This window comes from Haemaphysalis longicornis, unplaced genomic scaffold, assembly GCF_048455015.1.
Source record: "Haemaphysalis longicornis isolate Haplotype H1 unplaced genomic scaffold, Haemaphysalis longicornis Haplotype H1 scaffold_12, whole genome shotgun sequence".
NCBI lineage: Eukaryota > Metazoa > Arthropoda > Arachnida > Ixodida > Ixodidae > Haemaphysalis > Haemaphysalis longicornis.
In genome coordinates, this window is record NW_027526225.1 from 62846563 (window position 1) to 62874536 (window position 27974).

General features: G+C 48.8%; 2 protein-coding genes across 5 annotated transcripts in view; one reads left to right on the forward strand and one right to left on the reverse strand.

The window, feature by feature from the left end:
* Positions 1–222: 222 nt before the first annotated feature.
* Positions 223–21163, forward strand: LOC144161658 (prolyl 4-hydroxylase subunit alpha-3-like). Its single transcript, XM_077692287.1, has 3 exons — positions 223–1131; positions 6877–7168; positions 20729–21163. The coding sequence occupies exons 1-3, from the start codon at positions 223–225 to the stop codon at positions 20929–20931; spliced, it is 1404 nt and encodes a 467-aa protein (XP_077548413.1). The 3' UTR covers positions 20932–21163.
* A 3875-nt stretch (positions 21164–25038) lies between these two features.
* The window catches only part of LOC144162744 (dihydropyrimidinase-related protein 2-like), a 90231-nt gene continuing 87295 nt past the window's right edge, over positions 25039–27974 (reverse strand). For all 4 annotated transcript variants that reach the window (XM_077693383.1, XM_077693382.1, XM_077693385.1 and 1 more), the window contains 2 exons: positions 26948–27158; positions 25039–26184 (listed from right to left, as the gene is read on the reverse strand). In XM_077693383.1, coding sequence (XP_077549509.1) covers positions 26099–26184; positions 26948–27158 — 297 coding nt within the window. In that variant the 3' untranslated portion in view covers positions 25039–26098. The remainder of the gene's footprint in view (positions 26185–26947; positions 27159–27974) is intronic.

Consider the following 27974-nt stretch of genomic DNA (forward strand, 5'->3'; position numbering starts at 1 on the left):
TTTCGGGCACGCGTCTTCTGATCACTGGTACTACCAGTGATCAGAACTGTTGTCGAAAAACCTGTTGTCGAAAAACCTATCATGAGTCATGATAGGTTTTTCGACAACAGTTATCGCCCTTGTCATCATCATCATGATAAGAGAAGAAGAATGACGGTTCGTACCTGGCACTGGCTTGCCGTCCAGTTATCCGCGCTTCATCTCGCAATATGCTTGAGAGACATGTTTACGTCGACGCAGGACTTACAAGAAGCAATGATCACGGAAGACCTCGAGCTCCAAGACGCCCGTTACTTCATCCTACGCGAAGAGGATCGCCTCAAGCGAGCTGCGCAGCGACACAGGGAGTCTCTGGTCGCCGTGCGGCAACGGGACGGCCACGACGCCCTCAAGACATTCTTATCCACCACGCGTCTTTGGAGTTTTATTCCCTCCCTCTCGGCGTTTCAAAATTCGCGCGCAAATCTGAAGGTCGCCCACACTTCGCCCTCGTCCCGGACATGGTGGCCCACGGACAGTGACGTCAGCGGGGGTGCCGCTGCAATCTGCAGGCTACAGCGACTTTACAACGTCAAGGTGACCAAGATGGCGGCGATGCAGTCACCGCTCCTGGAAGCCGCGTCGCCTGAAGACCTAAAAGATGTCGCCAGGGGATGCTTTGCGACGGGCTCCTTCGGCACGACGTCGGAATGGGCCCAAACGGCGCTTCATCGCTGCTGTATCTCTTACCGGAAGCCTTTTAAGTTAGGCCTGCGCTGGCTTGTCGATAACGACCGGCGTTGGCCACGGATACTATTGAGGAAGTCGCTGAAGTGGTGGAAAGTACGAACAATTCCGTACCCCAGCCCCCCGGAGGCCGACATGCACAAGTACAAGCACGTCTGTGTCGAGCGGGGCGACCTGAGACCGGAATCGAGCCGACTCACGTGCAAGATGTCGACCAACTCCCGCCAGCCGCAGCTTCTTCTCAGGCCGAACAAGATGGAGGTGCTGTCGTCGAATCCCAGTATTGTGATCCTGCACGATTTTCTTAGCTCGTCGGAGGTCCGTTATGTTCGGACCCTGGCGCGCAAGAAAAGTGGCATCTATGCCAGGAGCCAAGGCGCCATACTTTGGGAGCGGAATAACAAGGTATGTTGGACTTATTGGAAGTATATGCTAAAGAACTGAAATAGCGCAAACAAGCACATTTCTAGCTGAAACAACAGTTGGTACAGTTTGTGAGCGATTTTATGGAGTTTGTTATAATTATGATTGTATTAACGTTTGGATCAAGTTGTGTATTAGGCAATGATGATATCTCGCGGGTTGCTGAGGGAAATTAGGAAATGGGGTAATGCATGCATGAGGTGCATCGCCTACAGCGAGACAGTTTGAAAGTTTATATAAATTACAGGACAAATTTTGTACAAGCGCGGGTTTGGCGTGAAGAGGTTACTGTGTTTCCTTCCTAAAATTGCTAAACCTGGTATATATCCATGTGAGTGTATCGTATACATTTTTGCTTACTGCAACAGCAATATCCTGATTTGTAACACGAGATGAAACGAAGTTAAACCTAGAGCTTATCAGGACCAATGGCCTAACGCCGTACCCGGCAATGCTTGGAGCCTTAGCGAATTGGCACCTGATTCATTTGGCCAACGTGACGTTCTTCAGTACTTCCTATCGAGATGAGGTAATTCACAGCGGCGTATCTGTTTATCCAACCTTTGCCGTCATTGCGCAGAGAATTTTACGACCTTGGTTTCTTTCTGTTTTTCATCTATTACGGTTGTAAGCCGTTAACTCGCCTTCATTTGAAATGGTCTTGCGAGTTGACTCGAGCACGTAACTGAACGCGGTTAAGTGCGGAGCTATATTGTTCGGATTGTGCAGTTGTTTCGCTGGCCTGGAGGGGAACGAAGCTGCCCACAGTAGGCTCGAGAACTCGCCATCCAAGCCGGAGCTGCTCGTTGCCCTACCACGGCGCCAGATCCGCTAGTGACCAGTACATACTATGATGTACTGCACATTACCGCCTCTTTTGCCCCGTCTGACTGTCCACGCACCGAGAACATGGCGTCTTTTAGAAACGAACACATTTCTAGACCCCGCCAAATTACAATTCACCTATCCGGATACACTCTTCACTATGCTGTACTGCCTTCGAGTCCCTCGGTACCCTTCAGCATCAAACGTGTGGAATGCCCGAGAGTCTCCCTACCCAGTGCTACATTGGCGAAAACGTGCCATAACCGAGCTCCGCCGCCTCCGTCATGTAGTGGTTGCGCGGTGGTCGAGCGGAGAGCAGGAGAGCTGCCTCTTTTTCGAACGACGAAGAGCCGAGAACAAAACTTGTTTAGAACGTACTTGGCAAGAAGAGAGTGGCAATGATACAAGAGCAGCAGCCAGCTGGCATGTTTACAAGACTCGGACAGAGTAACGTCTCGCTCCGATGCTGACGACGTTCTGACTCGCCTTGACGAAGTGCGAGAATATATAGCCAAAAGTGCCAACGGTCAACACGCTTCGAGCGTGTTGCGCGGCACGAGAAGGAACAAATACACAAAGCACATCTTCCCTAGATGCAGTGTTCGATTGTCCCTGGAGTCAGCGGTGAGGTCCCCGGGTGCCAGAGCATTCGTCGGGGAAGCGAGTAGGGGCGGGCTTCAGCGTCACACACTGTGGGCATCATCTGCTATTCTTAATCCTTGCCATAAGCATTAAGGAACAGAATAGAATAATAGAATAACGCGCCGTCGTTATTCTCACTGCTCTCGGGCAGCACCGAAGTGCCCTGCCGAGAGATTCTGCCCACAACGGGTTCGAGAGCGAGCCACGACTCTCGCCGCGAGTGTGCGTTGTCAGTCACTTCACATGGAAGCGATACCTTTCATAGTACAGGGGTTTATTACGCGGACAACCACGATACAAACGCTACACTGCACTACGCACCGAGCCCCTGGTGCATACACCCGCCAGCGTGTGCCCAGCCCGCAGTCGGGCAGCAGTTAGCGTCCGCCGGCGTTGGCCGGCCGCAACGCTCGCTGACATAGGGGAAGAGGGCTCTCTGTGGCCGCAACACATTTCAAGCGACGCCACTGGACACGACTGGGCGGTATCGGCGCTCGTCCGCAAACCTTAGACGGCGCAAGCCGTCACATCGCGGACGCGGGGGCAACCCCACCAAGGAGTGGAATATGCACGCGGAGACTCGCCGGACATCCTAGATAAACGCACTGACGCAAATCAAGGCATGCGCAAATCGACACGGTGAGTGCCGTGACCCACGGAAGTGGGAAACAACGGCCAATGCAAGAAACGGCCAAAAGTGGCCGAAAGGCATTTACGTACCGTGCGATCGCTGCACGTCCCAAGGGCGGTCTCTCCGGGGAGTCTCCTGCGCGCATCCCCCGTCGCCTCGTAGGGAGAGGAGGGAAGCGCGCGAGGATCGCCCTCGCCCCACCAAGGAGGAGGACGTCGCTAGCGCCTCCTCGCCCCGATATGAGGGGCTTGGCCCCCACAACACGTACACGGAACTTCACCGCAGTACCGCAGTGCACCAGTATTACGCACGCGCAGGGTAACGGCTAAGTATTTTGTGCTGAATAGCAACGTGTAAGCAAGGGAGGAGGCGTTCCGCTCCCAGACCAGGCTGCTCAAGCTTCACATGGTCACCCGGGCGACGGCAAAACGGCGCCCACCGTCGTCAGCTTGCTCGCCGATTAATGCGTTTCTTCGTCCCCTTCTTGAAGAACTCCCAGGTTACCGTTGCGGCACGAGCGTAAGCTACTCAGATTCCCGCGTTGTGCTGACGTCCCCCTGAGTGAGCTGCGATGAGGCTTGGCACAGTGATGCGCCCTTAGCAGTATGCTTGACGCCCTGCAAAGGGTGCACCACCGCAAACACACTAACGTTGCGGCAAAGCACAACTCGCGGTGGAATGCTACGATTGATGAGCATCTTTAGAAGCTTTCCTGGGAGAACCATTTTGAAGTGCAGAGCACTTTAGGGGCTCGCCTTGTCGTCGTAGCTCACTCACTGTAACGCTCTTCGATGGCAGGTGACTGCCGGAATCAAGCGACGCAGCGAGATACTAGAGCCACACGGCGTTCTGTCGTCGCGGCATAACCCAGAGGCTTCGAAGGCCAAGCGGTTTATATGAGCGTTCGAAACTCGTGAACCGCTGGTGCTTGTCGCACATCTCCCTGTTGTTTAGCGCAAAGAAAACTGCAGGCACATTTGAGGCAAAATATACGTAATTAACCAGCAGCGCCCGTGTTCATTTAGTTCAGAACGCTGGTTAGGTTGGTTTTTACGATAGTAAGCGAAAAAAAGTGGCTGTGCAACGCCGGCACGTGCGAGAGGGAAAGCAAGCGCAAAAAGAACAGAACTCCTGTTGGCGCAGTTTCAGGCAGGGGGTGCGCGAGCATTTCGAAGGCGGGAAATTTGAAATCCGTTGGACAAACCTCCATGAATTCGTCAGGAGAGGAGTGAGACAGGGCGGCGAAGATCGTGCTGGGTGTCTCTTAAAAATATGTTTAGCGCAAAAAAACAAAGACAGTACACAAGAAAGGATACGGGACAAGCGCTATTTTTTTTTTTTTTTTTGCGCTGAACATATTTTTAGGAATCATGAACCAACTAGCCCCCCAACAAGTTTTGCTAAATTCGTGATGGGTGGTAGCAGTGAGCGGATAACGGCGCCACGTACAGCCCATTATGGCGAATCACTGCTCTGCACTTCCGACAGCTTTCACGCTAAGTGGAACTGCTTTAATTTTTAGTTCGAGCTCAGACTTTATACTAAGGTCGAATCTGTGGTCTATTTTCGCCAGCATCGATCCCGACGACGGCACTCGCCCGATAATTTAAAAACAGATAAAACGATTTTCGCTTATAACAGATGAAGCCCATACATTCCGGGCGTTTTCGTCGATGGAAGAGGAGCTTTCGACACCCTCCAGCTATCCCCCGGTCTCTTCCCCACACGCTGAAATCTTGTATCATTATCACCCACTGTGTCTTTAGTAGAGGCCCCCTCATCCATCCCTCAGCACGTGCAAGGCGGCTCGCATTTGGCGTCGACTACAGACAAACACGCACCACACCACCTCGATACTCCACTACATCTCCCCCTCCATTTACCCCTACCACTGCCCCTCTTGCTCCGTCCCGAACACCCCTATGCGTCAAACCCCCTCCCTTTTCTATCCCCTGAGCAGTGGGAGCGCGAGCTGGCCAGCTCACGGTGCGGAGACCAGGAACGCCTCGTCGCTCGAGGCTTTCTGGACTGAGGGATCCCCCTACTTCTATGCTCAATAAATTGACGTTTTGCCTCCTCCTCCTCTCTTAAAAGAGAGCTGGTGGCAATCTTGGACGCGATGAACACTTTGAAACTGCTTGGAACAAAACTGTGTGACTATCTATCACCCGACGTAATGCTGTAGGTGACAGCGCAGATACGGTAATAATTATAACGTTTACAACGTGAAAAGCGGCCGCTTGCCGAGGCATATTGCTCGGCCGACCCATTTCGCATGGTGAATGCAAGCTCATGCTACGCCACGCTCATTTTAGACCCAGAGCCCTGCTACGCTACATCTTTCGAGGTCCTCAATCGCACCGCAACGATCTTCAGCCTTTCTATCAGTGGCTGCTCTACGGGGACGAATACTGGGGAAACACACGATGCACGCACACGAAATCGCTGCTTTTCCGGCGCTTGGTTCTTCAGTCTCGCCAGCGGTGGCGCGAAATCTGGGCTGTCTCTGCGTGCCTTTCAGCGCAAACGAAAGGACGAATCCAATCAACCAATAGATTTAAATAGACGGCAGGCTGCGAAAGCTGAAGGAAAGGGAAACTTTCACGAAACACTGCGTGCATATTACATTCGCTCGTGTAACCAGGTTTGGCAGTGTTAAACCTAAACCATTTTTGAAACACTCCACATCGACGGTGGAAGCAATAACGTGACGTAACACCTCGCTCCCGACCGCCTGGGAGGAGTGAGCACTGCCGGTTGTGTGACCACTCAACCACTCAACCACTCTTTCATGGATGCTTCACTGGGCTGTAGCCTGTAGAGGCAGATAAGGGCGATCGCATCTGAGCCATATGCGGCGGGCAATGCTGGTTGGCAGACGTGGTGCAAACTTGCGGACCGGGTGCAAACTCCTTCAGAACAATGATTCTTGATGTTCGCGACTGCTTAACAGATGACAATATTGTGTATGATGTCCCGGAAGCAGCCCTTAAAATACTTATCGTCAATCTTAAAGTGGGTGCTAGAACTGTTCAGAACGTCCCGCGCAATTAGAAAGTCAGTGATAACCTCGAGCTGGTGCCTCGTATGCGTAATGTTCCAAAACGATCTTAGGGCGTAATTCCTGCCTGAACATTCTTATATAAATCGCTTCCTTTCCTGCCACACGGCATGCAGACCCTTTGCAGAACCGGTCCCGGTACGGCCGGTAGACAGTCGGCGCCACTGCGCGTGCGCAGAGGCAGCGAAATTTAGTACGGTTCCAGTACGGCTCCCGGTACCGTGTACTGGGAGCCGTACGGGAACCGGTTTTCCACTTTGCTATAAAGAACGAAACACATGTGCGGAGAACACCGCATTTTCCACACGCGTTTGCCGTCTCCGAAAACCGGTCCCGCCACGGTCCGTCGGGATTACGCATGAAGGCTGCGAGACCGGTTTTGGAGAGGGAAAAAAAAAAAAAAAAACGCGTGCATAAACGCGTCGTTATCCGCACATGTGTTTTACCTATTCTAGTTCACTCTAGTTTTGCCTATATGTACTGTCTAATAATTCGTGCCGCAAAACACCCGCCCCAAAACCGGCACACAGCAACCACATCTCACGTGACCGGACTGCACTCTACACAGGTGTTCTGGGTCGAAGACTCCAGGCACGCAGTGTTGCAACGCCTGACTCGCCGCATAGCCGCTACCTCGGCGCTGTCGACGGACTCGGCCGAGCAGTACATGGTTGGCAACTACGGGCTCGGCGGTCACTACACGCCGCACATGGACGCGCACGACTTCGACAGCCCCGCGTCCATGCTGAGCAGCACGCACGGGAACCGACTGGCCACCGTGCTCCTTTACCTGGCGGACGTCGAGGCGGTGGGAGCCACGGCCTTCGTGAATCTGGGCTTGGCCGTGAGGCCTCGCGCAGGTGGGTGACGATCACAGCTATGATTTCAACGATGTTGCAGACGATGATAAAAGCAGATAATTTTTCTTTCCATTGGTGTGGTGGTTCCCCCTACCCGATTATCATTATAGAATTTTGAGCCCTCCATCTTCATGTTGTAAACACTAAATTTTAATAATAGGGCCCTTGGATTGAATGTTTTCTGGAAATGCTGGCAGGGAATGTGGAATATTTTATTTTTGCAGTGATGAACATGAAATTACACGTCTGCCCGTAACAAAGGCTTTGCAAATTCGCTGGACAGTAATGATGCCTTGTGAATGATTTTTTTTAACAAACAACGTTTTATATCTAGTTGTTGCTCATACTTGCGCCATGCAAACCAAAGCGGCTGTTGGCAGGTGGACGCCAAGAGCGCTGTGAGGGTACTGGAACCCCTGGTCGAGGAAATAGAAAAAAATTAAAGCCGTTCCACTCAACGTGAAAGCTGTCGTAAATGCAGAGCAGTGATTCGCCATAACGGCCTGTGGCACGGTTATCCGCTGCTACTACCCATCACGCTCTTCGCCTCCCTGTCTCACTTCTCTCTTGATGAATTGAACGGAGGTTTGTCCAAAGCAGTTCAAATTTCCGGCCTTCGCAGTGCTCGCGCCCCCTGCCTGGAACGAACAGCGCGAGCGGTTCTCGCACGTGCCGGCACCTTACTGCGCAGTCCACAGCGCGTTGTTTTTGGCGGTCCCATCTCCCCGCGAGGGGGACTCGAGTAAATGCGTCGCATAGGGGTGGCTGTATTGCGTTAACGTTTAGTGTTTGGAGAGTTGGTGGTAGTGAATGCGTTGTATCAGCAGCTTCTTGACGTAGTTTAAATGAGTCAAGGATATAAGGCGCGTTCGTAGCGTCCCAATCTGTGTCGGCTTTGTGGCGCAGTGGGTAGAGCACCATGTACATTGCGTTCCGCCCGCAGGGTCGAGGGATGGAAACCAGGCGCCGGATAATATCTTTTTTTATATAGTGTAGGGGGAGGGGTGCGGACAACGACGGTGCGGACTACGACGGACGTCAACGCGGGTGACATCGTGAGTTACTGAAATGCTCTGCATTTAAAAAAAAAAAGTAGCCATCGAACGGAGCAGCAGTGGACCAGAGAAAAGAAGACGGTGCAGTCTTAAACCATCATAGCCCGGGCTACGAAGGTCGCCGCACAGTTCCAGCTGCCGGCAATTAACCTCCCTCACTTCTAAGGTGTTTCTCTCTCTCTAACAACCCCTGCCCCACTCCCAATCACCAATACGACTAGTTCTTCTAAAGCGGTTATACTGGCTATACCAATCCACATTCTGTACCACTGAAGCCACTCTGAATCATACTGCAACTACAAGACAAAAGGCCAGGGTTTCGTCTGGCAAAAGTGCGAGGGGGAGGCCGGCACGCGCTGCTAAGGCGTCATCTTCCAGCGCATCGCCTGCTACACACTGGGGCTGTTCGATTTACAGTCCCGGACTATCCGCGGGTAGACCGAGGATTCCCCGAAGCCATGGGGATACATGGGAAAATTGAGTGCCGGACTGCTTCTCAGGTAGTCCGTGGTGAGTCCGAGACTGTAAATCGAAGAGCCCCAGCATGTCTCACTGCCTTAAGGAGGAGGAGGAGGAGGAGGAGGAGGAGGAGGAGCAACCTTATTTAGCAACAATAATTTAGTCGTTGGATTAATGATGGGCTTCTTGACTCCGTGAGGTGGCCAGAAGACCTTGCTTCATGGAGACTTCCAAAGCCTGCAGTCCATGGCCTGAATTTGGGGCTCAGGCTCGAAGCTGGTCACTGCATTCTCCCATTCTGTTTGGTTATAGAGATGCCATTCGGCTTTAGGTTGGAGCTCGGGGAATCGTATAGTGCCTAGAATATAGGCACTATAGCATTCGCATAGGATGTGGACTAGATCGGCTTTTTCGGCCTCACACGTACATTCTGCATTTTGGGGTGTATAGACCTGTATACATCAGAGCCAATTTGTACGGGTTCAGGAAGGTATGTGATTGGAGTTGCCTCTATGTCGCTTGCTGGATTTTCGTTAGTGAATAATGAGGGGCAGGGTAAACTATTGTTTCATTTCGGCAGTAAGATGTAATATCTCTTGAAAAGTAACATACGCGCTCCTTAGACCCTCACAGCACGATTGGTCCACCGCCCGGTTGACGAGTTCGCGGGCAAAACTGTGGGCCGCTTCGTTCCCTGGATGGGACGAGTGCGCAGTAATCCAGATAATCTGGATCTGGCGAGGTTCGAACTGATTTCTTATTATAATTTGAGATGCCAGTTCGGGAGTTTTGTTCTTCCCAAAATTACGCACAGCCGGCTTTGGGGTCGCTGACGATAAATTTCGCTTTGGTACTAATAATTGCACTAGAAATTGCGGCCTCTTCTGTTTCTTCTGGCCCACTCTCCAACACTTTCGCCATGAGCAGCCGACGAGGAGCGCCCCAGGCGGGTAAAGCTGGCTCAAAAATGTGTCTAAACATGAATGCCGCCATGATGCCACGCTGTAGTTGCCAGATCAGTAGTTTAAGATAGGCAGCGTCTTCTGCCACGCGCGTGGCACCAGCCACGCCCCCCTGGCAACGGCTGCTGCCACGCGTGACGTCATAATGACGTCATAACATTAATAATTGTCATTATTTTGTGTAGTGTAGTCCGAAATACACATTTTTTTAATTTTCAGTACAAAATAACGCATCGCTGAACTGCTACAACTTTTCTAAACAAACAATTTTTGTTCTTGCGGGAGCAGCCGGCGATGCTGCTGCTGCCGCCAGCTGCCGTATCGCGTACATGGAGTCGCGTATCCGAAAGCGTGACGAAGCTCCGATTTTCTTGGGCCGACAACGTAGATAAACCGTTGTTCATATTGTTAGAAGCACTATCTGAAAACGTGAGAAAGTTGCTTGTGATTATGTATTGCGTGGGGACCCAGCCAGCCTTTCCAGACTTCAGCAAAATAGCCGCTCTCGAGTAATGTTGACCTGTGACCGCTTGGTTATGCTTGGTGTACGCCGATGGTACCTGCGCACAGTTTCAGCGTACGTGAAACGAAATCGCACAGCCGACTGGCCCCGTTCGAACAAGCTACGTTCCACACAAGAAAAGACGCCGTCCGAGCGTAATTCTGTGAACCTTCCGACGCATGTCGGCGCGGCGGCATCTGCTATCAACAGTTTGCACCACGGCAAGTCCAGAATGCTTGAATGGGCGACCTGGAATCGCGGTGTGTGTTCTCGAAATGAAGACAACTTAGTAGCGCCAAAAGATAATCAGAATGTACAGTGCCGAGGACGAAGGGTAGTGGCGGCAACCGTTTTTTACTAGGCACATGTGCGCATTACCATTACAGGCAATTGCGCCAAGAATAGGAAAGGTAATCATTGGTATCCCCACACATGTACCACGTACGTACCACTACAGTAGATCTCCTCTTCTGAAATATTAGCAAGGAAAACTTCCGAAAATCGGGTAGTTCTTATTTTCTAGTGGGCGAAGTTGTAGCTTAAAATTTGTTTTACACCCACGATACGTTTTATGAGCAGAAAAGTCTTGTGAGCATGCGCCACAAGGATCATAATTGCGTGATATTCAGCGCTTAAAAAGATTTCCTAATAAAAACCAAAGATTTCGTAGTAGAATACATGATTGTACTACAGTTTAGGACCTGCGACCTTCAAAAGGTAGACTAGCTAGACGCTTCATCTCATAGCCACTGTACTGGTATAACTTTCACGTCTCACTGTACCGTGGTGTACGCTATGTTGGCCAGACTTGACTGAGTCCCTCATGCAAAGGAAGTTAATTCAGGACACACACCCAGACGATAGGGTCAGAGAAGAGGCTGTACAGACGGTAATAGGAAGGGTGTATGCTTGGCCGGCCATCATGTCTAATACACCTACATGCACTCCAGCATATGAAAACCTATGGGTTCTGCACAGGCTCAATAAGCAACGTCAAAGAGAATCTTAAGATGTGCCTGGAACGTGAAAGCATCTACAGATTGTTTGTGTAAACAGGTATAAGCAGCGAGCATGCTGCAATTGTAATTGATAGGCAAACGTCAAGGCTGTCATGGGGCGAATTTAACAAAAAGAAATGGTGAAAAAGATCCCAATTTCAAACTACATTGATCTTATATGTGCATGCACTATAAACACAGTCATCAGTATGTTAACTGTTCGTAAACACTCAAGTGATATGATCAAACGGAACTAGAGGCCCCACTACAATTGCCCAGTTATGTTTCTTTGCAGTGGAATAGGTCGGTATCTGTTAGTCGCAGAAACAAGATTCTCTGATGGCATGGAGAAATAGCTGGAAAGTGGCTATGGAGCTCCAGCTGCTTTACACATTTTCTGTAATACCAGTTATTTGTTTGAAGTTTGCAATAAAATTGATGTCATTTGTTAGTCTTTTTAATGAACACAACTTTTCGTGGCCACAAAACAGTGGTCGATAAACGAATGCTCACTTTCTTTGGTGGCTTGTAACGATTCACTATAATTTCACATGGCCAACCCAAGGAATCCATGGCTCGTACACTGCAGGGTAGTGCTAGTCTCCAAAAACATTCGACAGGACGACTGGAAACTAGCGCGGCCCACACGCTCCAAACCAGTAGCCCACCCACAGTGTCATAAAACAGCTAATGAATGGAGTGATGGAGTGAGTCTCTGCTAAATATTAAGCAGGTTCAAAGGGTAGGTTCGCATTGACGGATTTTATGCCATCGTTCACTGTGCGTAGATTAACTATTTAATGGGCACAATAGTCATTTTTGGTATTTCGGACAGTTCTTGAAGGGTTGCCTAAATGTTCTTTAACAAAACAAAAAGTGAAAGCTCTCAGTTAGGGATTTTAAAAACATTGTTTAGCCTCTCCAGCAATTGTCCCAGCATGAAGGAACTCGGCTGATAGTTGGTGCCGACTGTCGTCCTCGCTTGCTAGCTCCCTGACCAAGCACATGAATGCAGTGACTAAGAAAGATGGTGACCAAAGTGAGAAGAGAAGGTGGATCCCGTACAACAGCCCTTGATAATCTAAATACCAGAAAAAAGCGCCGATGACTCACAGGCCACGACTAGGGCGTTAAAATATCTTTTGACATACATTTAGAGGGCATTTACAACCTTTTATAAAAAAAAATCTTATGATTACACACAGTCCCTCCATAGAAGGGGTTTAGTTTCAGACAAGGTCGTTGAAATTTGTTATTAGTGACAACATAAACTCATCATTGGTCCCTTTCATTCAGCACACTTACGGGCTTCGTTTTAAAAACCCTGCTGTTTCTATTTCACATATAAATGAACTGCTTATGCAATATTCTCTTATTTACCTATGTTCGAAGTAAACTGTGTTATACCGTAAAATGTGAAGTGCTGAGTGCATGCAGGTAACATTCTTCAATGGGACATGCAGAACTCATATGAAGCTCAGTGCTGATAAACTTAAATCAGGGAAAATCTTCCCATGTTGCTTCTTTATTTTTGTAACTATTCCCTCTACCAAATACCTTGGTGGTAACTCAACTAAGCTCACCTTTACCCTAGGCCTTTATAATTATTTTGCTCTGCAATTATACATTCTCAGCTGGAGCATGCCTGCTGAATTCAGGCCCCAACCACGCTTTGCTATTTCACATTTACAGTTGTATGAAATATTGTTCTTTAGGTTTTGCCAATGATTTCCAACAGGCCACTTAACTAGTGTCAAACCCATTTTATACCTTTAATTGCTATTTATAGCAAACAGTATTATATCATTTTTCATAACACATTTTGTTGTAACCTCATGCAATGATTTTGTTACCCCGCCAGCCTGGTTCATAAATCTTTGCGTGAACATGCTTGTCTTGCAGCTAATCTGCAGTAACAGACACCACACATTTTGGCTTTCCAGCGTAGCTTTGGTGTCCGCAAAAAGGAATCTTTTTCTTGGCTCGTCTGCAGCGCTTTGTAGAAAAAGATCACTTGCTGGTTTGGCTTTCCCGCAGGACTCTAGGGTAGTGCAAGAGAGTATCGCTTGCTTATTCCTTTTTTGTTGAGGTTTTAATGCTGTGCATCTTTTAGAAGAACCCTGGCATTTTGTTTAGAAACGGAGCTTCACACCACAAACACTGCACAGAAAGTAGAGCTACTCACTTTTTGCATAGACACGGAAGTTTGGCAGATCACTTGTCATTGACAAGCAAGTGTTTGATTTCTGGCTTAAGGTGCAACGCTGATATAGTTTACTAGTTGGGGGGAAAAAACGCAGCGCTGATAAACGGTACTGAAGTACTAGGAAAGGTGCCGTGACCAACATGGTTTCCATGTGTTGGCAGCTTTTTGGTCCAGTGTTTTTCATGAATATTTGCCAGGGGGCCTTAACATGGCCTGCTTTTGTGTAACAAAAATGTCAACAGTGAAGCACATATCAACGCTCACATGCTGCTCATTGATACCAGAGCAAAAGTACGTTCAGCAGTCATTTTATTGTTAAAGCGACCCATGAACCATACACCTTCCAGCTGTACTGTGATTTTCACAAACACCAACAGACATTCATATCCACGCACGTGGCCTTGGCTCCAGTTCTTGCACAAGGTATTAAGAAGTACTCTCGGTAGTGGGCAATGTCACGCTCGACACCAACCATTACCCGAAGTTGTACTTGATGAACTATTTTTTAAGCCTGTTGGCCTAAAGGATTGTTTAAGTGCCCGTTTTGTGGAAGACAAAGAAACAGCTAATGAGCACACAACACACAACCCGTGGATGTGTTTTCTAGCAGCTGGCTTCTGACGAGACTTGCATCATTGTGAACGAAATGTGGGACATTTTATAATGCCCCTTACCCGTAAGTAAATTCACTTGAACAATTTTCCAAAACAGTTTACACCGTGCGGAGTTAAAAAGTAATAGGATGTGAAACGTCCCCTCACAATTCGAAACTCTTCCTGTTCACTACCCCAAAGGCTTGGACAGTAGACCCTTAAGCACGCTTCACCAGTTGCGAATACAAGCATTAGTGTCAAGTTGAACTCCGCAGAGTGCTTGGGATGGGCATATAGATGTCACAGCCACTTGGAATTTGTGCATAGACTGCAAGCCTCAGAGATAAGCTCTCATCATCATTAGCCCATCCTGCTGAGTGTGAATGAAAGTATTGTGGCTGGTTATGTTCAATTCCAACCAAGCCAAACACGAGTAAAGAAGGTACGAGCCTATCAAAATACATACTCAAAGCAGATGCAGGAGGAAGTTCTGTTGCCTAACCAGGTTAGAGGAGGCGAAAGGTACTGGAGCGAAGGAAAGGGAAATAAAAGCCAAGCAGTAATTTTAAGCCTTGCCTATCATTTCATTAAGACTCCCTAAGTTGAAAGCACAATGGTACTCTAAGCAACAAATCTGAGCATAGATGAACAATAACTGAATTGTCACTTGTTAACCTTATGCACACCAGACTTTTAAATGACTTTTAGCAGAAGTTCCAAACTTGGCTCACACGGCGATCTTATCGGCTGCACTTCTCCCATGCTTGCACAGTTGGAGCTTGAGCCTCCTTCCACAAGAAGCCAGCCAGTCAGCGAATGGTTTCAGTGGTATCTTGAATAGATATATCTTTGGACGGGCAGTTGGGTTCCACCCACGGAAGTGAAACTGCGCTCCCTGCACGGATTTTGCAGCGCCACGTGCACAGATCGTTTCTGCGGAATAGTCAGGATACATTTCTCGGCGACAATACTACTGCCCCGGGGGAAAAACTGCAGAAGCTACATGCGAGATCGGATTGCGTTCGATGATGCCGTGCGCTACCTGACGACACTCGATTCGTGCACACGCTGACACTACGTCGCTCGCCACGGCGCGACGCTATGGAAAATACTGATCCCTACGTTTTATAATTGAGCCACCACTCCAGAATCAGAACACAAGGCTTGGCATGGAAGAAGCGAGGCATACGTAGACAACGAATGCAGGCTCGCAAAGCCGATAGCACGCGAACTGCAAGACAACGTGAAGCTTACAAAATATTAAACGGCAACACTACAGTTCTAGGAGCATGTAAAGAGCGGGGCGAAGGAGCGTGCAGAAAACAACGCGTTAGGCTTACCAAGACGTGCAACAGCAAGTTCACAAAAAATACCCAATCTAAATAATTACAAGCACACCTCCCAACAAGAAAAAAGCGCCGCGAGGCAGCCGCTGTACAGGGAGATAAGGACGTAACGATGCGTCAGGCCTGCCATTCGAACCACGGGCGGAGAACATCGGGACACAAGACGCGAACACCCGGCTGCCGTCGTCGTTAACACAAAAAAGTGGCATGATCAAATGACGTAAATATGACGTTTGTTTTGTGACGTCACAGGAAGTCACGTGATTACTTTAGCTTGACGTCACTTCTGCGTGGCAGCAGCTGTTGCCAGGGGGGCGCAGCTCGTGCCACGCGCGTGGCAGGAGACTTAACCTTTAAGATATTGCTAACAATTTTTCTTAAAAAGGAGGCACAAATTTAGGGCCCTAAGCTAAAATTAGGCAACTTTTATGGCATTAACTGAGTTTCTTTACGAGTTTGTATGCTTGTTATTAGTTTTCTTGAAGTATTCATGCTTGACGAACAAAAATAAATGAAATTATAAGCAAAAAGAAGACGTCGGGCTGAGGCGCCAAATTCAGTTTCGGTATATTGTGAGGAGCGTCAGTCGTGTGGGGCTAATTTACAAAGGTTCACTCTAACACGCCTTAGTGTCTGCTGTGTCACTTCGTTGCTTGCGAAGACACGCTTGCGAAGACTGCCGACGATACGGAATAAAGCCGCCGCCGCCGCCTATCTTCAAGGACACCTTCTCTACATGTCCGTAGTGGCTGCTGCCGATTTGAACTCGCCGTCAGCCGGTCATATCATGTTACGCGAAACATGTCTGGGCAGATCGGCTCCTTTTAATCGTATATGATTCGTAAATTAAAAACAAACAAATGTACGAACCATTTTACCATGCCTAGCGTATAACTAGGCTCTACTTTCACTGAACGGTTTTTTACTTGAGTCAGAGGTAAAACAACCGCCAACTAATAATAATAATGGTAACTTTATTTGCACGATAAGGTGGTTTTCTAGAGGAGGACAAGGCGAAGCCGAAAGGTAATCCCGAATGTAGGTGCAGAAATCTCCTGTATGGGTGTATGCGATTGGTGCATGTTCCTTCGATCGCTGAAACACGCAATCTGAAATTTTCGATAATATATTTGATGCTTTGAATGACACATTTCTTAAATTAGGCGGATCAGCGACGTTGTTTAATTACGTATACTTGCACCTCTGCTCTCATATGGCCCATGTATATACCTGCACAGAGGAGGTGGGGGAGGAGTAAACTTCGTTCATGTGAGATGAGCACCCGTGTGGTAGGGGGTTAAGAAAAATTATTCTGTCCTTCCCTGGGTGCCTTCGCCAATGAACGGAAACGGCCACTTCTGTTCACGCCCAATTATCAGGACCACCCCGCCTGCAGGCGGTTTTGCCTGAAACGCCTGCGGGTTCGGCCGGAAATCTGTCTGTCAACAGAGACCGCCTAGGAAGCATGTTGAGGTAACACACATATGCGCTTTATTGGGTCGCGATGGTACCGTCATGTATTTTGTGCAAGGCGAAGTCGACGAAGGATATACGTCTCTTTTGAAAAGTAAATTAATTTGAGTGCACCTATAAATTGTTATTGCCGCTCATTAGTTCAATCATAGTGGTTAATTTTGAAACAGCTGCCAAACATAACTATAGCAGGTGAATCAGACTGACTAGCATGAGACTATCAATCGCTGATATAGAGTATTCAGGCACTTAATGTGCATTTTGCATATGGCAGTCATTAAGAAAGCCGACAATAAATTGAACTCTCAATTTTATTATTTGCGACAGTTACATCTGCACGTATCGGTTGAGCCAGGGCCATCTGGAGACGTTCTTCAGCTGTATACACTAGATAAAAGGAAAGAATGCGATATGCGAATGCCATACGCGATAGAACGAAGGAATTCGATATGTGTAGCACAGCCTTCTCATTTGTGCCAACAACAAACCGGTGGCCACAAAGGGGCCACACCAGACCTTGTAAAATTTCCACGCTTCCATTCCAGCGTGCTCACAGCAACAAGGATGATGAAGAAGTTGCATTACCGAAGCTGGGTTCCAGTAATGCTGTAGCTGATTATGAAAGTTCTGGCTAATGCTCATTCAGATTGTGGTCATCAGCATTCTTATTTTCATCAAAAATAATGGGCCATCGCAATGCCATCAGTCCGTGTATCAGAAGCGAAAATAAACACAGAAAAAGCAAGAGGGTCATATGTACAAGCAATTCTTATCCAACAAATTTTATTTCACCACCAGTAACACCACCAGACCTCTAGGGAAGTTTGTGATGGTAAGAGCAAGGCTAAGATGACCTAATGTGCGACTTCAACGAAAGGAAGAAACTGTAGAAGAAAGCTAGGGAGGTTAACCAAGGAAAGAAGAAGAAGAACTGTCCAGCTGGCTGTGCTACATGTGGAAATGGGAACAGTAAGCTTGAAAGGAAAGGAAGGACTGGCATAAAATAAAGGATAAAAAATTCGGGAGAAAAAAAAACATGGTGAGGAAATGGCCAGTACAAAGACAGCACCATGGGCGAAAAAAAGATAGGCATAAAAGAAGCAGGCAAAATGACAAAATGGGCAAACAAAGGATGCTGCATGCTGGTAACACCCCTACAGCACCTGTGACTGTTTTTCTCTCTTAATCACGGCAATCTGCTTCTTCAAGGCAAGAACTGATTTGCCTACTTCAGCTCCATCTTGTCTAAAACCACTGAAATATGTCTGATTTTCTGTGTACATAATGTAAATAGGGTACATAATTTCTAATTTTTTAAAATTTCTCCTGAAGTGTCTGCTCCTTCGTGGAAGCTTTCGTGACTAACTGCCGCGTAGAATTGCATTTGCTTTGTTGATTTTTTGCTCTTTTATGCTGCCTCTGCTTGTATTTGTTTATTTCGTTCTTCTCCTCTTCTCCAGTGCTTAGGTTTTTTATCATGAAATTGTTTTTTCTTCAAAAAGGTTTTTTGGCTTTTAACCCTGTCTGTTTATTGGCTTTAAACCTGCCATAGCTTTGCTGGAAATAGTTAGTTCCTCACACAATTTTCCTCTTTCTTTATTCTGGGAGAGGGGGCATGAAATTTAAAAGGTAAAGAGCCCTGCAGCGACTAATGAACACTTGCACTACTTTCTTTGTAGTTGGAAGTACTGCAAGCTATAGTTCCACAAACCCAGAATGGAAATGCGGGTTCTACATGATATCTTCTAGTCTCTAGTTTGCTTTTGTGGAGATTTTGTTTAAGCTGCTATTAAATAGAATTATTGCGACCTAATGTAACCTGACAACATTAATCATGTAGCTTGTGTGACGTCCCCAAGCATACAATCAATGACAAATCCTCTAAGCATACCTAGAAAAACGGAAAATCTCTTGAGAGAGTTTCAGTAATATTAGGCTTGGGTATTTCCCGGTTATTGAATCTAATTGCAAGGGCCACTACCTAAAAGCATTTCAACTGGAGAAAAAAGTTGACACACGTGCTGCAGGGGCCTCGTAGACAGGCACAGGAACAGGCACAGAAAGCATGTTTGTTTAACATAAAGTGCAGTCACAAATACGATTTCCATTTACATGCATTTCTTGGAAGCGTTGTCCAGTTCGAACTTCCATTCGCTAGAAAAGCAAGTAGTTGTAAAGAGCACCTCAATAGATTGCGAAAACAATCAGCTGACGCATACAGGGGGGGGGGGGAGGCGTGTGAAACATGTTAAAATAGCGCTGTACAGACGGGACAACAAAGAAAATACTACACAGGACTAGCGCTGCATATCAACTGAACTCTTTTAGCACACACAAAATGATATATACAGAAACAGCGCATGCGATGCAGGGGAAGCCACCAGGAAAAAGATCAGGGGAAAAAAAGCAATCAGGGGAAAGTGATTTCTTTTTATAGGAAGCAGGAAAATAAATGGACTGGGGATATTATTAAGCTCTCATGGGAGCTCACCTGCATTTAACACAGTCCGCAAGCGGGAATAGTTGGGGAAATAGGATAGGAGAAAGAAAAGTAAAGATTAGAAAGGTGAGGAAAAAGTAGAGAAGAGTAGTTCCACTGTGGTCGATTCCGTCGCACACAACACACCACAAACACTGTTGGCTGGCGTAATGCTGCGTCCGGGAGACGAGAAACGTCGAAGGGAACAATGAAGCGCGGAGGCGAGCATGGTGCGACGAAGAGCGAAGTCTGCGGCGGTCCCGACCGCTTTGGAGACGGGTACTGGGAAGGGGGGGCGGGAGCTGGCACTCGACCGCCCACACCAGCAGAGCGAAAGCCAGGCGACGTCCAATGGCCTGCGCTTGCAACGGGCCGCCGAAATGAAGCCCCTCCGAAGCACAGGAGCACGAAAAAACACGTCCGCTCAACTCCGAAGCGACGACGGAACTCCCCTGACGCACCCGCAAAAGCTACCTCTCCGAGCGTACGAAGTACCCGCTAATCTAGGCGCTACCCTTCTCAGTTGCGGAGAATGCAAAACTGCATCTAACGCGGCAGCATGGCACAAAAGTTCGCTACCTACCACAGGAAAAACTTCACACAACGTTTCTGCACAGCTAAGTTTTCACGGCGCACTCACAGCGACGGTGGCTGCCATGATGGAATGCGTTGGTTACTAGGTGAATACCGACTACTGCCGCCAACTCTAGTAGGCAAAAAGGCAGCGGGCAACGCTGTGAGGGTGGCATCATGTCAGCGCCCGGGTGTAGCACGGTTTCAATGCACGGGCTGGCCGGGCAGCTTTTGCTCTAGAGTCAGTAGTATTAACTCTATGGAGCGCCCTCTCCCTCACCCTTTCGTCACCCTTTCCTCCGTTCGTGGCTCGTCCGAGCCACGTGGCATTTGCGCGGGAGATTCAAACACGATTTGCAACAACATTTTTGACGGCAGTGAAGCGCTGCGAGATAATAGCACGCGATCGCTTCCTGAGGCGCAGCAGCTGTGCGCCGTGACTGAGAAGACTGCTGTTCGCGCTGCGCAGAAATGTCTCATTAGGGAGCAATAGTATTCGTCATGTGATAAATTCATATTTCAAACGTTATTTTGCGGACATTTTTTTTTTCTGTTTGTTCTTTGGTTTTCGGTGGATATGTATAAGGTGCATATTTTTTGTATGGTCAGATAAGTTTTGTTAGAATGTTATCTTTCTTACTTTTCTTATTTTTTGGTTTTTCAAAATTCCACCGACCAAGTATCTCCGTTTAGGCTATTATAACGATTACAGGCGGAACTTCCGCCAAATCTGCATTTTGGGGGAAACGCAGGGCGTTACACGGTCTCGGCTGTGGGTACCCCACTGCATTAAAAGGTTCGCCGATTTCGATATGGAGGCAAAGAGAGGTGGTATAGAAAAACTGCGGGTACACCTGAAGCGAGTGTGAAGGCATCTGTGTGACAACGAGGGCCCCTTCATGTCTCTGCTGCAGGCGCGGCCCTGTTGTGGCGCAATCTGGTGCCGTACGAGGGATCGGAGAGTCCCCGCCACTTCTCCTTCGTGCACCAGAAGAGGAAACCGGACGCACGGACGCTGCACGTCGGCTGCCCCGTCCTGCGGGGCTCCAAGTGGGTCTGCACCAAGTGGATCCGCGAGCTCGACAACGTGGTCGTGCGCAACGATAGACCGGACTGACCACTCGTTACGTATACGTGCTAACGTGTTGGCCCCTTCGTTAACCCTAGTCACGTTGGCACGACTGCAGCGCCCCCCTCGCACGTGTTTTGCAAAACTTTCGAAGGTTTCTTTGTTGTGCTTTCTTTCCACGTGGGCTGAAATGAGTTGAATTGTATTGAAGACGTGAGTGTGGTATTACATCGACCGGGGGCTGCACAGCCAGTTGGTTTTAATGGCTCAAGGATTCCTGAATCTGGTAGCAAAGAAGGGGGGGGGGGGTGGGGGGGCGGATTTGCAAAGTTAAAGGTTGGGAGTCTTTTTTTCCTCTTGTAAAAATAAATCACTCGTTTGATTATGCGTTAGTCGCTGGCCGAGGTGTACAAATGACTTTTTTTATTACCGGTGCTGTGGATGATCGTGGGAGGAGTGAGAGATTGTTGAAAAGCGATCATGATGATGATAACTTTATTTTGCCCAAGACTGGGTGAAAGGAGGAAGGGGAAGTGGGAGTCTTTCTGGATTCCTCCACCTAAGACGGCGGGCTGCAGCCCTTAATAATAATAATAATACTTTATTTCAACCCGGGAGGGCTGGGATGTGCTGAAAAGGCCAAAGGCCCATACCGAAAGGCCCAGCACACAGACTTTTACAGTGCAAGAAAATGAGGGAGGGGGAGGGCGATGAAAAGGATGTAGAGAGAGAGAGGAGTGGATTCAGTCGTTCAGTGGACCGTTCTCAGGTGGGGCACTGCTTGGCGGCAGAGGCTTTTCTCTTCATCCGCGTCAGTGGCAGGTTGGCTCCTGAGCGCACTTGGCAGGGAGCGCCACAAGCTCACCACGCGCAGAACGAAGGAGTTCTGGTGGCGGACTGTGCGGGCAAGGATGGGGGCCGAGTCGTTGGTCCTAGTGCGACGAATATACTCTGCCAGTGGGTAGGGGGCACCGAGAGGGCCAACGACTGCCAGAAGCAGCCGGAGTGATGCAGCGTCGTAACTCTGCGCAAGGGACTGCCAACCGACGGCGTGAAGCAGCTCCGGACCCCAACATGCACCAGGCGGTCAACACCGCGATAACCGCCGAGAACACGGACATGAGCTATGGTGTCCCAGCTATCATGCACCAAGATTAAAAAAAAAGAGTAATGGCGTAACTCGAAGATAACCTACTACATAATGTTTGCAGTACTGTGGAGAAGCGGGCAGCATTTTTTTTCGTTAATTCACTTAAATAGTTAATTGTAATTAATTATCTAACTCGAGAACTACTGTTCTAATCACTAAAGTGTCAATGAGGCACTTGTAGGGACCCACGAGGGGCATCTATCTGCAGTACTTTCAGCGACGAACTAGTTGCGTACACATTTATTCTGACTGATAAAGAAAACCCGCTAAATAGGAAAAAAGCCACGTGACGGCGCCTCCGCGCGCATCGTAAAGCAATGCCCTCAAACAGGCTGCCTCTGAGTTAGCCATAGTGAAATAAACAAAAAAAAAGAAGAAATCGCGACCGAGTTTGTGCCTTATCTGCACACGCGCCCCGCGAATGTTGCTGTTGCTGCTCCTTCCGTGCATGCCGTTATCACGCTGATGTGCTGTCTTTTCGGGCGGGTGACAGGCGAAGCAGATGCTTTCGATCAGTTTATTATGGGGCCGCTGCTTTACAATGCGCGCTAGAGTTCCTGTATATAGCTCCCGTCGGAGAGCAGAGTTGCGCGTCCATCCGCCATCTTGAGTTCCAGGTCGTGCGGGAAAGCCACCCGTCCGACACGTAGGAGCTGCCGCCGGGGCGCCGCCCCAGCGGCAATGGCGAGGTGGATTGGCGAGGAGCGGCCGGTCAAAAACTGGCGCACGATATTAGGCCTCTATGATTAGGCCGCTTATCAGATAAGCGTCCGTTTCAAAAGAGATTCATAAACTGCTGGACACGTACCTCTGCCCTCTCCGACTGTCGTGGATCCGGCGTAATACTATCACCGCGCATATTGCGGCGGATACTTCCTGTCACCTCTCCTCGGTTCCACGGCCACTGCCCTTGCTGACAACGGACCCACATGAACAATTTGTCCAATTAAAGGAAGATCTGCGTCGCGCCACACGCGCTCTCATCCCACCGTGTGGAACAGACCTTCCCAGTGGGCTCGCTCGCTGGGAGGAGGTCCTGCTGCGCAGACTTCGAGTTGGGGTGGCCCTATCTCCTGCGGTAACCCGGGCGTGGCCACCACGATACCATGCCCCGTTTACCAACACCTGCCCCTTCTGTACGGTTCCTGCCGAAGACGCCGACACCAACCACCTACTATGGACGTGCCACGAGTGCAGCGAGATCCAGACACCTTCGCGGCACAGGCTTGCATCCTGGGAGACCTCCTGATCTGCAACGATGGCTGTGGGGGCCCCACCACCGCTGTCTTCTGGATTTCCTCCAGGAAACGGGTGCCAACTTGTACCTCTAAGACTTTATGCCAAAGGGCACACTATCGCAAAAAAAAAAAAAAAATATGAGCGGCCGCCTTTGCCGCCGCTTCCACAACCGCCGATGCACAGTTGAGCAGAACTGACTGCATACGGGTTCTTGTGCCCAGCACTAAAAGCAGGCTTTCCCTCGAACTGGAACCCGCGGTATGTGGCAATCAGACGCGCAACTCTTGCGCCGTCACGTGGTATTTTTCATATTTCGCGGGTTTTCTTCATCAGTCACAATAAATGAGTACGCAATTACTTCGTCGCTGAGAATTCTGCAGTTAGATGCCCCTCGTGGGTACCTACGCCTCATTGACACTTCAGTGATTAGTACAGTAATTCTCGAGTTAATTACAATTAGTCAAGTCTAACAAAAAAAAAATAACTGTCCGCTTCTCCACAGTACTGCAAACATTATGCACTAGGTTTTTTTATTCGACTAACGCGATTGCTCTTTTTTTTTAATCCTGGTGCATGATAGCTGGGACACCCTGTATATACCCGCAGGTGCCGCGGGTACGTCCTCGGCGCAAACATGCTCAATGCTGTCGAGATGACCTCCCAGGAGGCAGCGTGGTTCCTACTCAGGCAGCTAATGTTGGAGCATAGTTGCAACATGGAATACATACCCATGAGTCTACCTGGAGAGATAATTGGGTGTGTGTGACAAGGGTCCAGATGATCGCCAAAAACCTGGACGTGTCGCCGACGGACGTCTGGAAGCACAACGAGGTGCAGCGCTATGAAAGCTTCGCGTTTCAACAATCTTTTGCCATCATCATTTAAACGCAACGTCAGGCCGGCGCATACCCAAATTCTTCCCTCCCACTGCGCAGCCAGTAGATTGGCAGTCTCCTAATGATGACACCATTGCACGCACTCCTCTGTGTTTTCATCTCCGGGGTGGATCGCATCCTTGAATCCACATGAAATGTCGCAGCCATTGGCAAATATTGCCGCCAGATGTTAGTGCAATCTTTTCACTTTGAGCCACTTTAGCTTTGAATATTGTATTTTCAGTGCAGTTGGTCTTTTTTTAGATGCGACGCATCTCTTGCTCTGAGGCATGTCCCTCCTGCGTCGGCGGCAGCGGCGTCCGCACGCCACCTGCGCATGCGCGACTCTCCTCCGCTCTTCTCTCCGACAGCTGTGCGCAACCCTCTCACTCCGTCTCATTATCATAAACAGCAGCTGCGTGCGTGCGCTTCGCTCGCTTCGCTCCGCTCCCGTCGCGCAAGTGCGCACATGCGCCTCTCCCCTCCGCTGTCTCTCCTTCAGGCGCTGTGAATATAAAGCGGGTAGCGCGCTGCGGCGGTTCAGTCAGTGCTTGCTCTCGTTCGACTTCGCGTCACAACACGTTTCACCCGATTTAGAGAATCAACCCAACGGAAACACCAATTGAACCTCCCGATGCGTCACATCACACCAGGGTTCCCTCGCTGGAAGATGGGCGTAATTTTGTATACCACATTCTGGAAATCGCTGGTTGTGCTCATTGTTAAAACTGCCCATCCATTTTCTTCGGCATCTTGGAAGAGCTTGCAAGCACAGCTGCAATGTAGTGAAGTGATCAAGTCCTCTCTCTGTATTGCAACGCTCGTTTATCTTGTTCAGTAGCAGACAGTTACCTGAATGCGTGCACGCAGTCGCACTTCAAGACAGGACAATAAAAACTGGAATTCCTTTATTCTCTGACAACACGGCGGTGGGGGCACACAGTCAGGATCCACACACACACACACACACACTCAACTTGTAGTTTCACAACCCAGTTGCACTAAAACCTCCGACAGCCTAACGTACAGAGTCACAAAAGATTTGTTTCACAAGGACGAAAGCATGGCTGTAGTCGTAAGAAACCCGACACGTATCAATCGTGAAAACCTGGCAATGCAGTTTAGAAAGACTATGGACATAGATCGTTATCATAAGCACATGTCATGTGCTGTTCACAACACGGCAACAAACAAAAAAGAAAAGCCACAGCCAGCATCTGGAGTTACAATCAGAAATAACTGTACGGCTGTGTGTGTTTAATGCAGCATTTTCACTTGTGCATTCCAGTTGGTAATTTTTCCACGCAAAATAAATCTCTGAACAGGGTTATGCTCTAACGCTACATCAAAGCTGGCGGTGGCAGTTAAAGCTGTTGATACGTCATGTTAGGAGCTCAATCGTCACATTTGTTCTCATTTCCAAGCCAAGCAATTGTTCTTCTGCTGTTCGACAGGTTTGGCACCAAATACTACTGCTACGAAAGGTACAAGGGGTGAACACACGCTATTCTTGATTATTACAGAGAAGTGGCTTATCGATCTTTTTTCCTGTCGTATACATTGTCACCTTTTGTAGCTTTTACCCCGAGAAACTAACTGGCCATCCCATTAATTGCACTGTGATTATGGACTGCCAGCCAACGAGTACAGTGTGTCTTAAATACAAAGAAACTCTCCACACACACGAACTTACTTCCCAAAAAACTTTGTTCCAGCAAAGCTGACCTGGCTTACAAAACAGTGTTGCCAGCGTTACTTCGTTTGCTGCGGCGATATGGTTGACAAGGGAAGGGGAAACTAGTCTGGCAACACACAGTGGTTTCAAAGGAGGCTCACGGCTGAGGTCAGCTGAAAGAGTTTACAAAAAAGAGGAAGGTTAGGAGGGGTGTGGAGGAAAAGGTGGTAGCGCGTGACTCGATAGCAAAACGGGTGGCTCTGGTCCCTCGGACCACTACCAAATTCCGGTGGAGCGTCCCCCTGGTGGGTTGTGCACGCGAATCCCGCTCCGTGTGCCGAGGCTGTCGTCAATCTGGGCTCCTGTGGAAAAAGTGAGACAAGTCGTTGAGCTCCGCACTTGCTCGGAAAGAGTCCGGATGTTTTTCCTACGAGTGGGCAAACCACCAGAGATGGGGGGTTACTAAAGTTATTCCCACTAAGAGAAATACCCACAAAAACAAAGCTTTCCCTGCAACTAGGCATGCATTTTCTTGCCCTCAGTGATCTAATCTTCTCAATGAAAGTCTCACGACAATATACTAATTTCTCTCTGTATAGCGGCGACGTCATCGCTGTAACTCTGTAATTCTAGATTTCAGCACCGCCCTTTTCCAATAGAAGGAACGGCATCGTCGCAACGATACGCAGCCTGCACTCAGAGTTACTCAATATAGACAGTTGCGAAACTCCGCTTCAGAATCCGGGCGGCGCTAGCCCCCCCACACCGTGGAAGCTGAGGGGCAAGTCGACGCGCGCGGCACCTAGGAGATAAAAACGGAACTTCGCTAAACTATTATTATTCAAAATTCTGCTGTAAAATAAAGATTGCTTTTTAAATTAAAACACAATAATTACGTAAAATTTACTTGTGTTTTTGCGGCTTTTTTTTTTACGACTTACGGCAGCAGCCGCAAGCACTTGAGTACTGCTTCAACGTCCTGCCGACAGACGACAGGCTAGTCAACTTGCCCCGTGCTTGCCCCGGCGCAGGGGGGCAACCGAAGACCGGCTTTCGATACATGGGGCCTATGGGGAGTTTCGCAACTGTCTATATCCAGTAACTCTGGCCTGCACTAACCCTCACCTGAGAGGCTGAAGCTGGAGTCCTGGAGGTTGCGCCCGCCACTGCGGGTGGGGCCCCGCGTGTGAAACTCGGAGGGGCTCATGTAGTTCTCGTGGCCCCGGGTGGGCGTCACGTACCCCTTGAAGGGCGAGGCCGCGTCCCCGCCGTTCATCATCTGCTCCTCAGCGGAGCCGTCGTAGCCGTCACGGTCCACCTTCAGGCGCAGGCTGGCCTGCACGCCAAGGACGCCCGCGTCAGGCTTCACAGAAGCGTCCCGGTAGTTCAGGATGCACTTCCAAGTGCTCCGGTCTGTCCCTGAGGTAACTGCTCACTCATCGTCATCATCATCATCATTTATTTTACCCTTAAGGGCCTCTCTCGGGGCATTACATAGGGGGGGGGGGACAAAGTACAAATGGCAATGAAAATGCAGTTCATGGTTACAGTTTTTGAATAACCAAAACATACAGGTAGGAACAAACAACAAAAAGAACAAAGAGCATGTAAAACGAATTGTTTAACAGTCAATTCGCAGTCCAAAATATACAGGCGGCAGGAAACAAACAATGAAAAAAGAACAGCGATTAAGAGTCAAGGGTGGCTAGTAATAAATCTCTAAATTTAAAAGCAACGTGTCCGCTGACAATAGCATCCGTGTCAATCCATTCCACTCTTCAATAGCCGTAGGAAGAAATGATTTGTTAAAGCGTTAGTAGAACCAAACAGACGTTGAATACTCGTGGAATTAAATAAGCGACGAGATGTTCGGACAGGCGTAAGTAAAAGCGTTTTTCAGCGCTGGAGCTCCTCGGTACCGAACTCACTGTGGACTTTCCCATGGCAGGGAATCCTTGGACTACCCGCATACTATTCAGAGCAAGTTTGAGACTGATTCAAGAGCCCCACGGTCACAAATGTGAGAGCGGAAACCAAATGTGAAAGTTTTGTCGGAAACTTTAAACCCCGGTGCTGTGACAGCATCAAGGACTAGGGCTGGGTGTCAATATACAATGTTAGCCTGTATACTCGCTAGGCTTTTATTTATTAA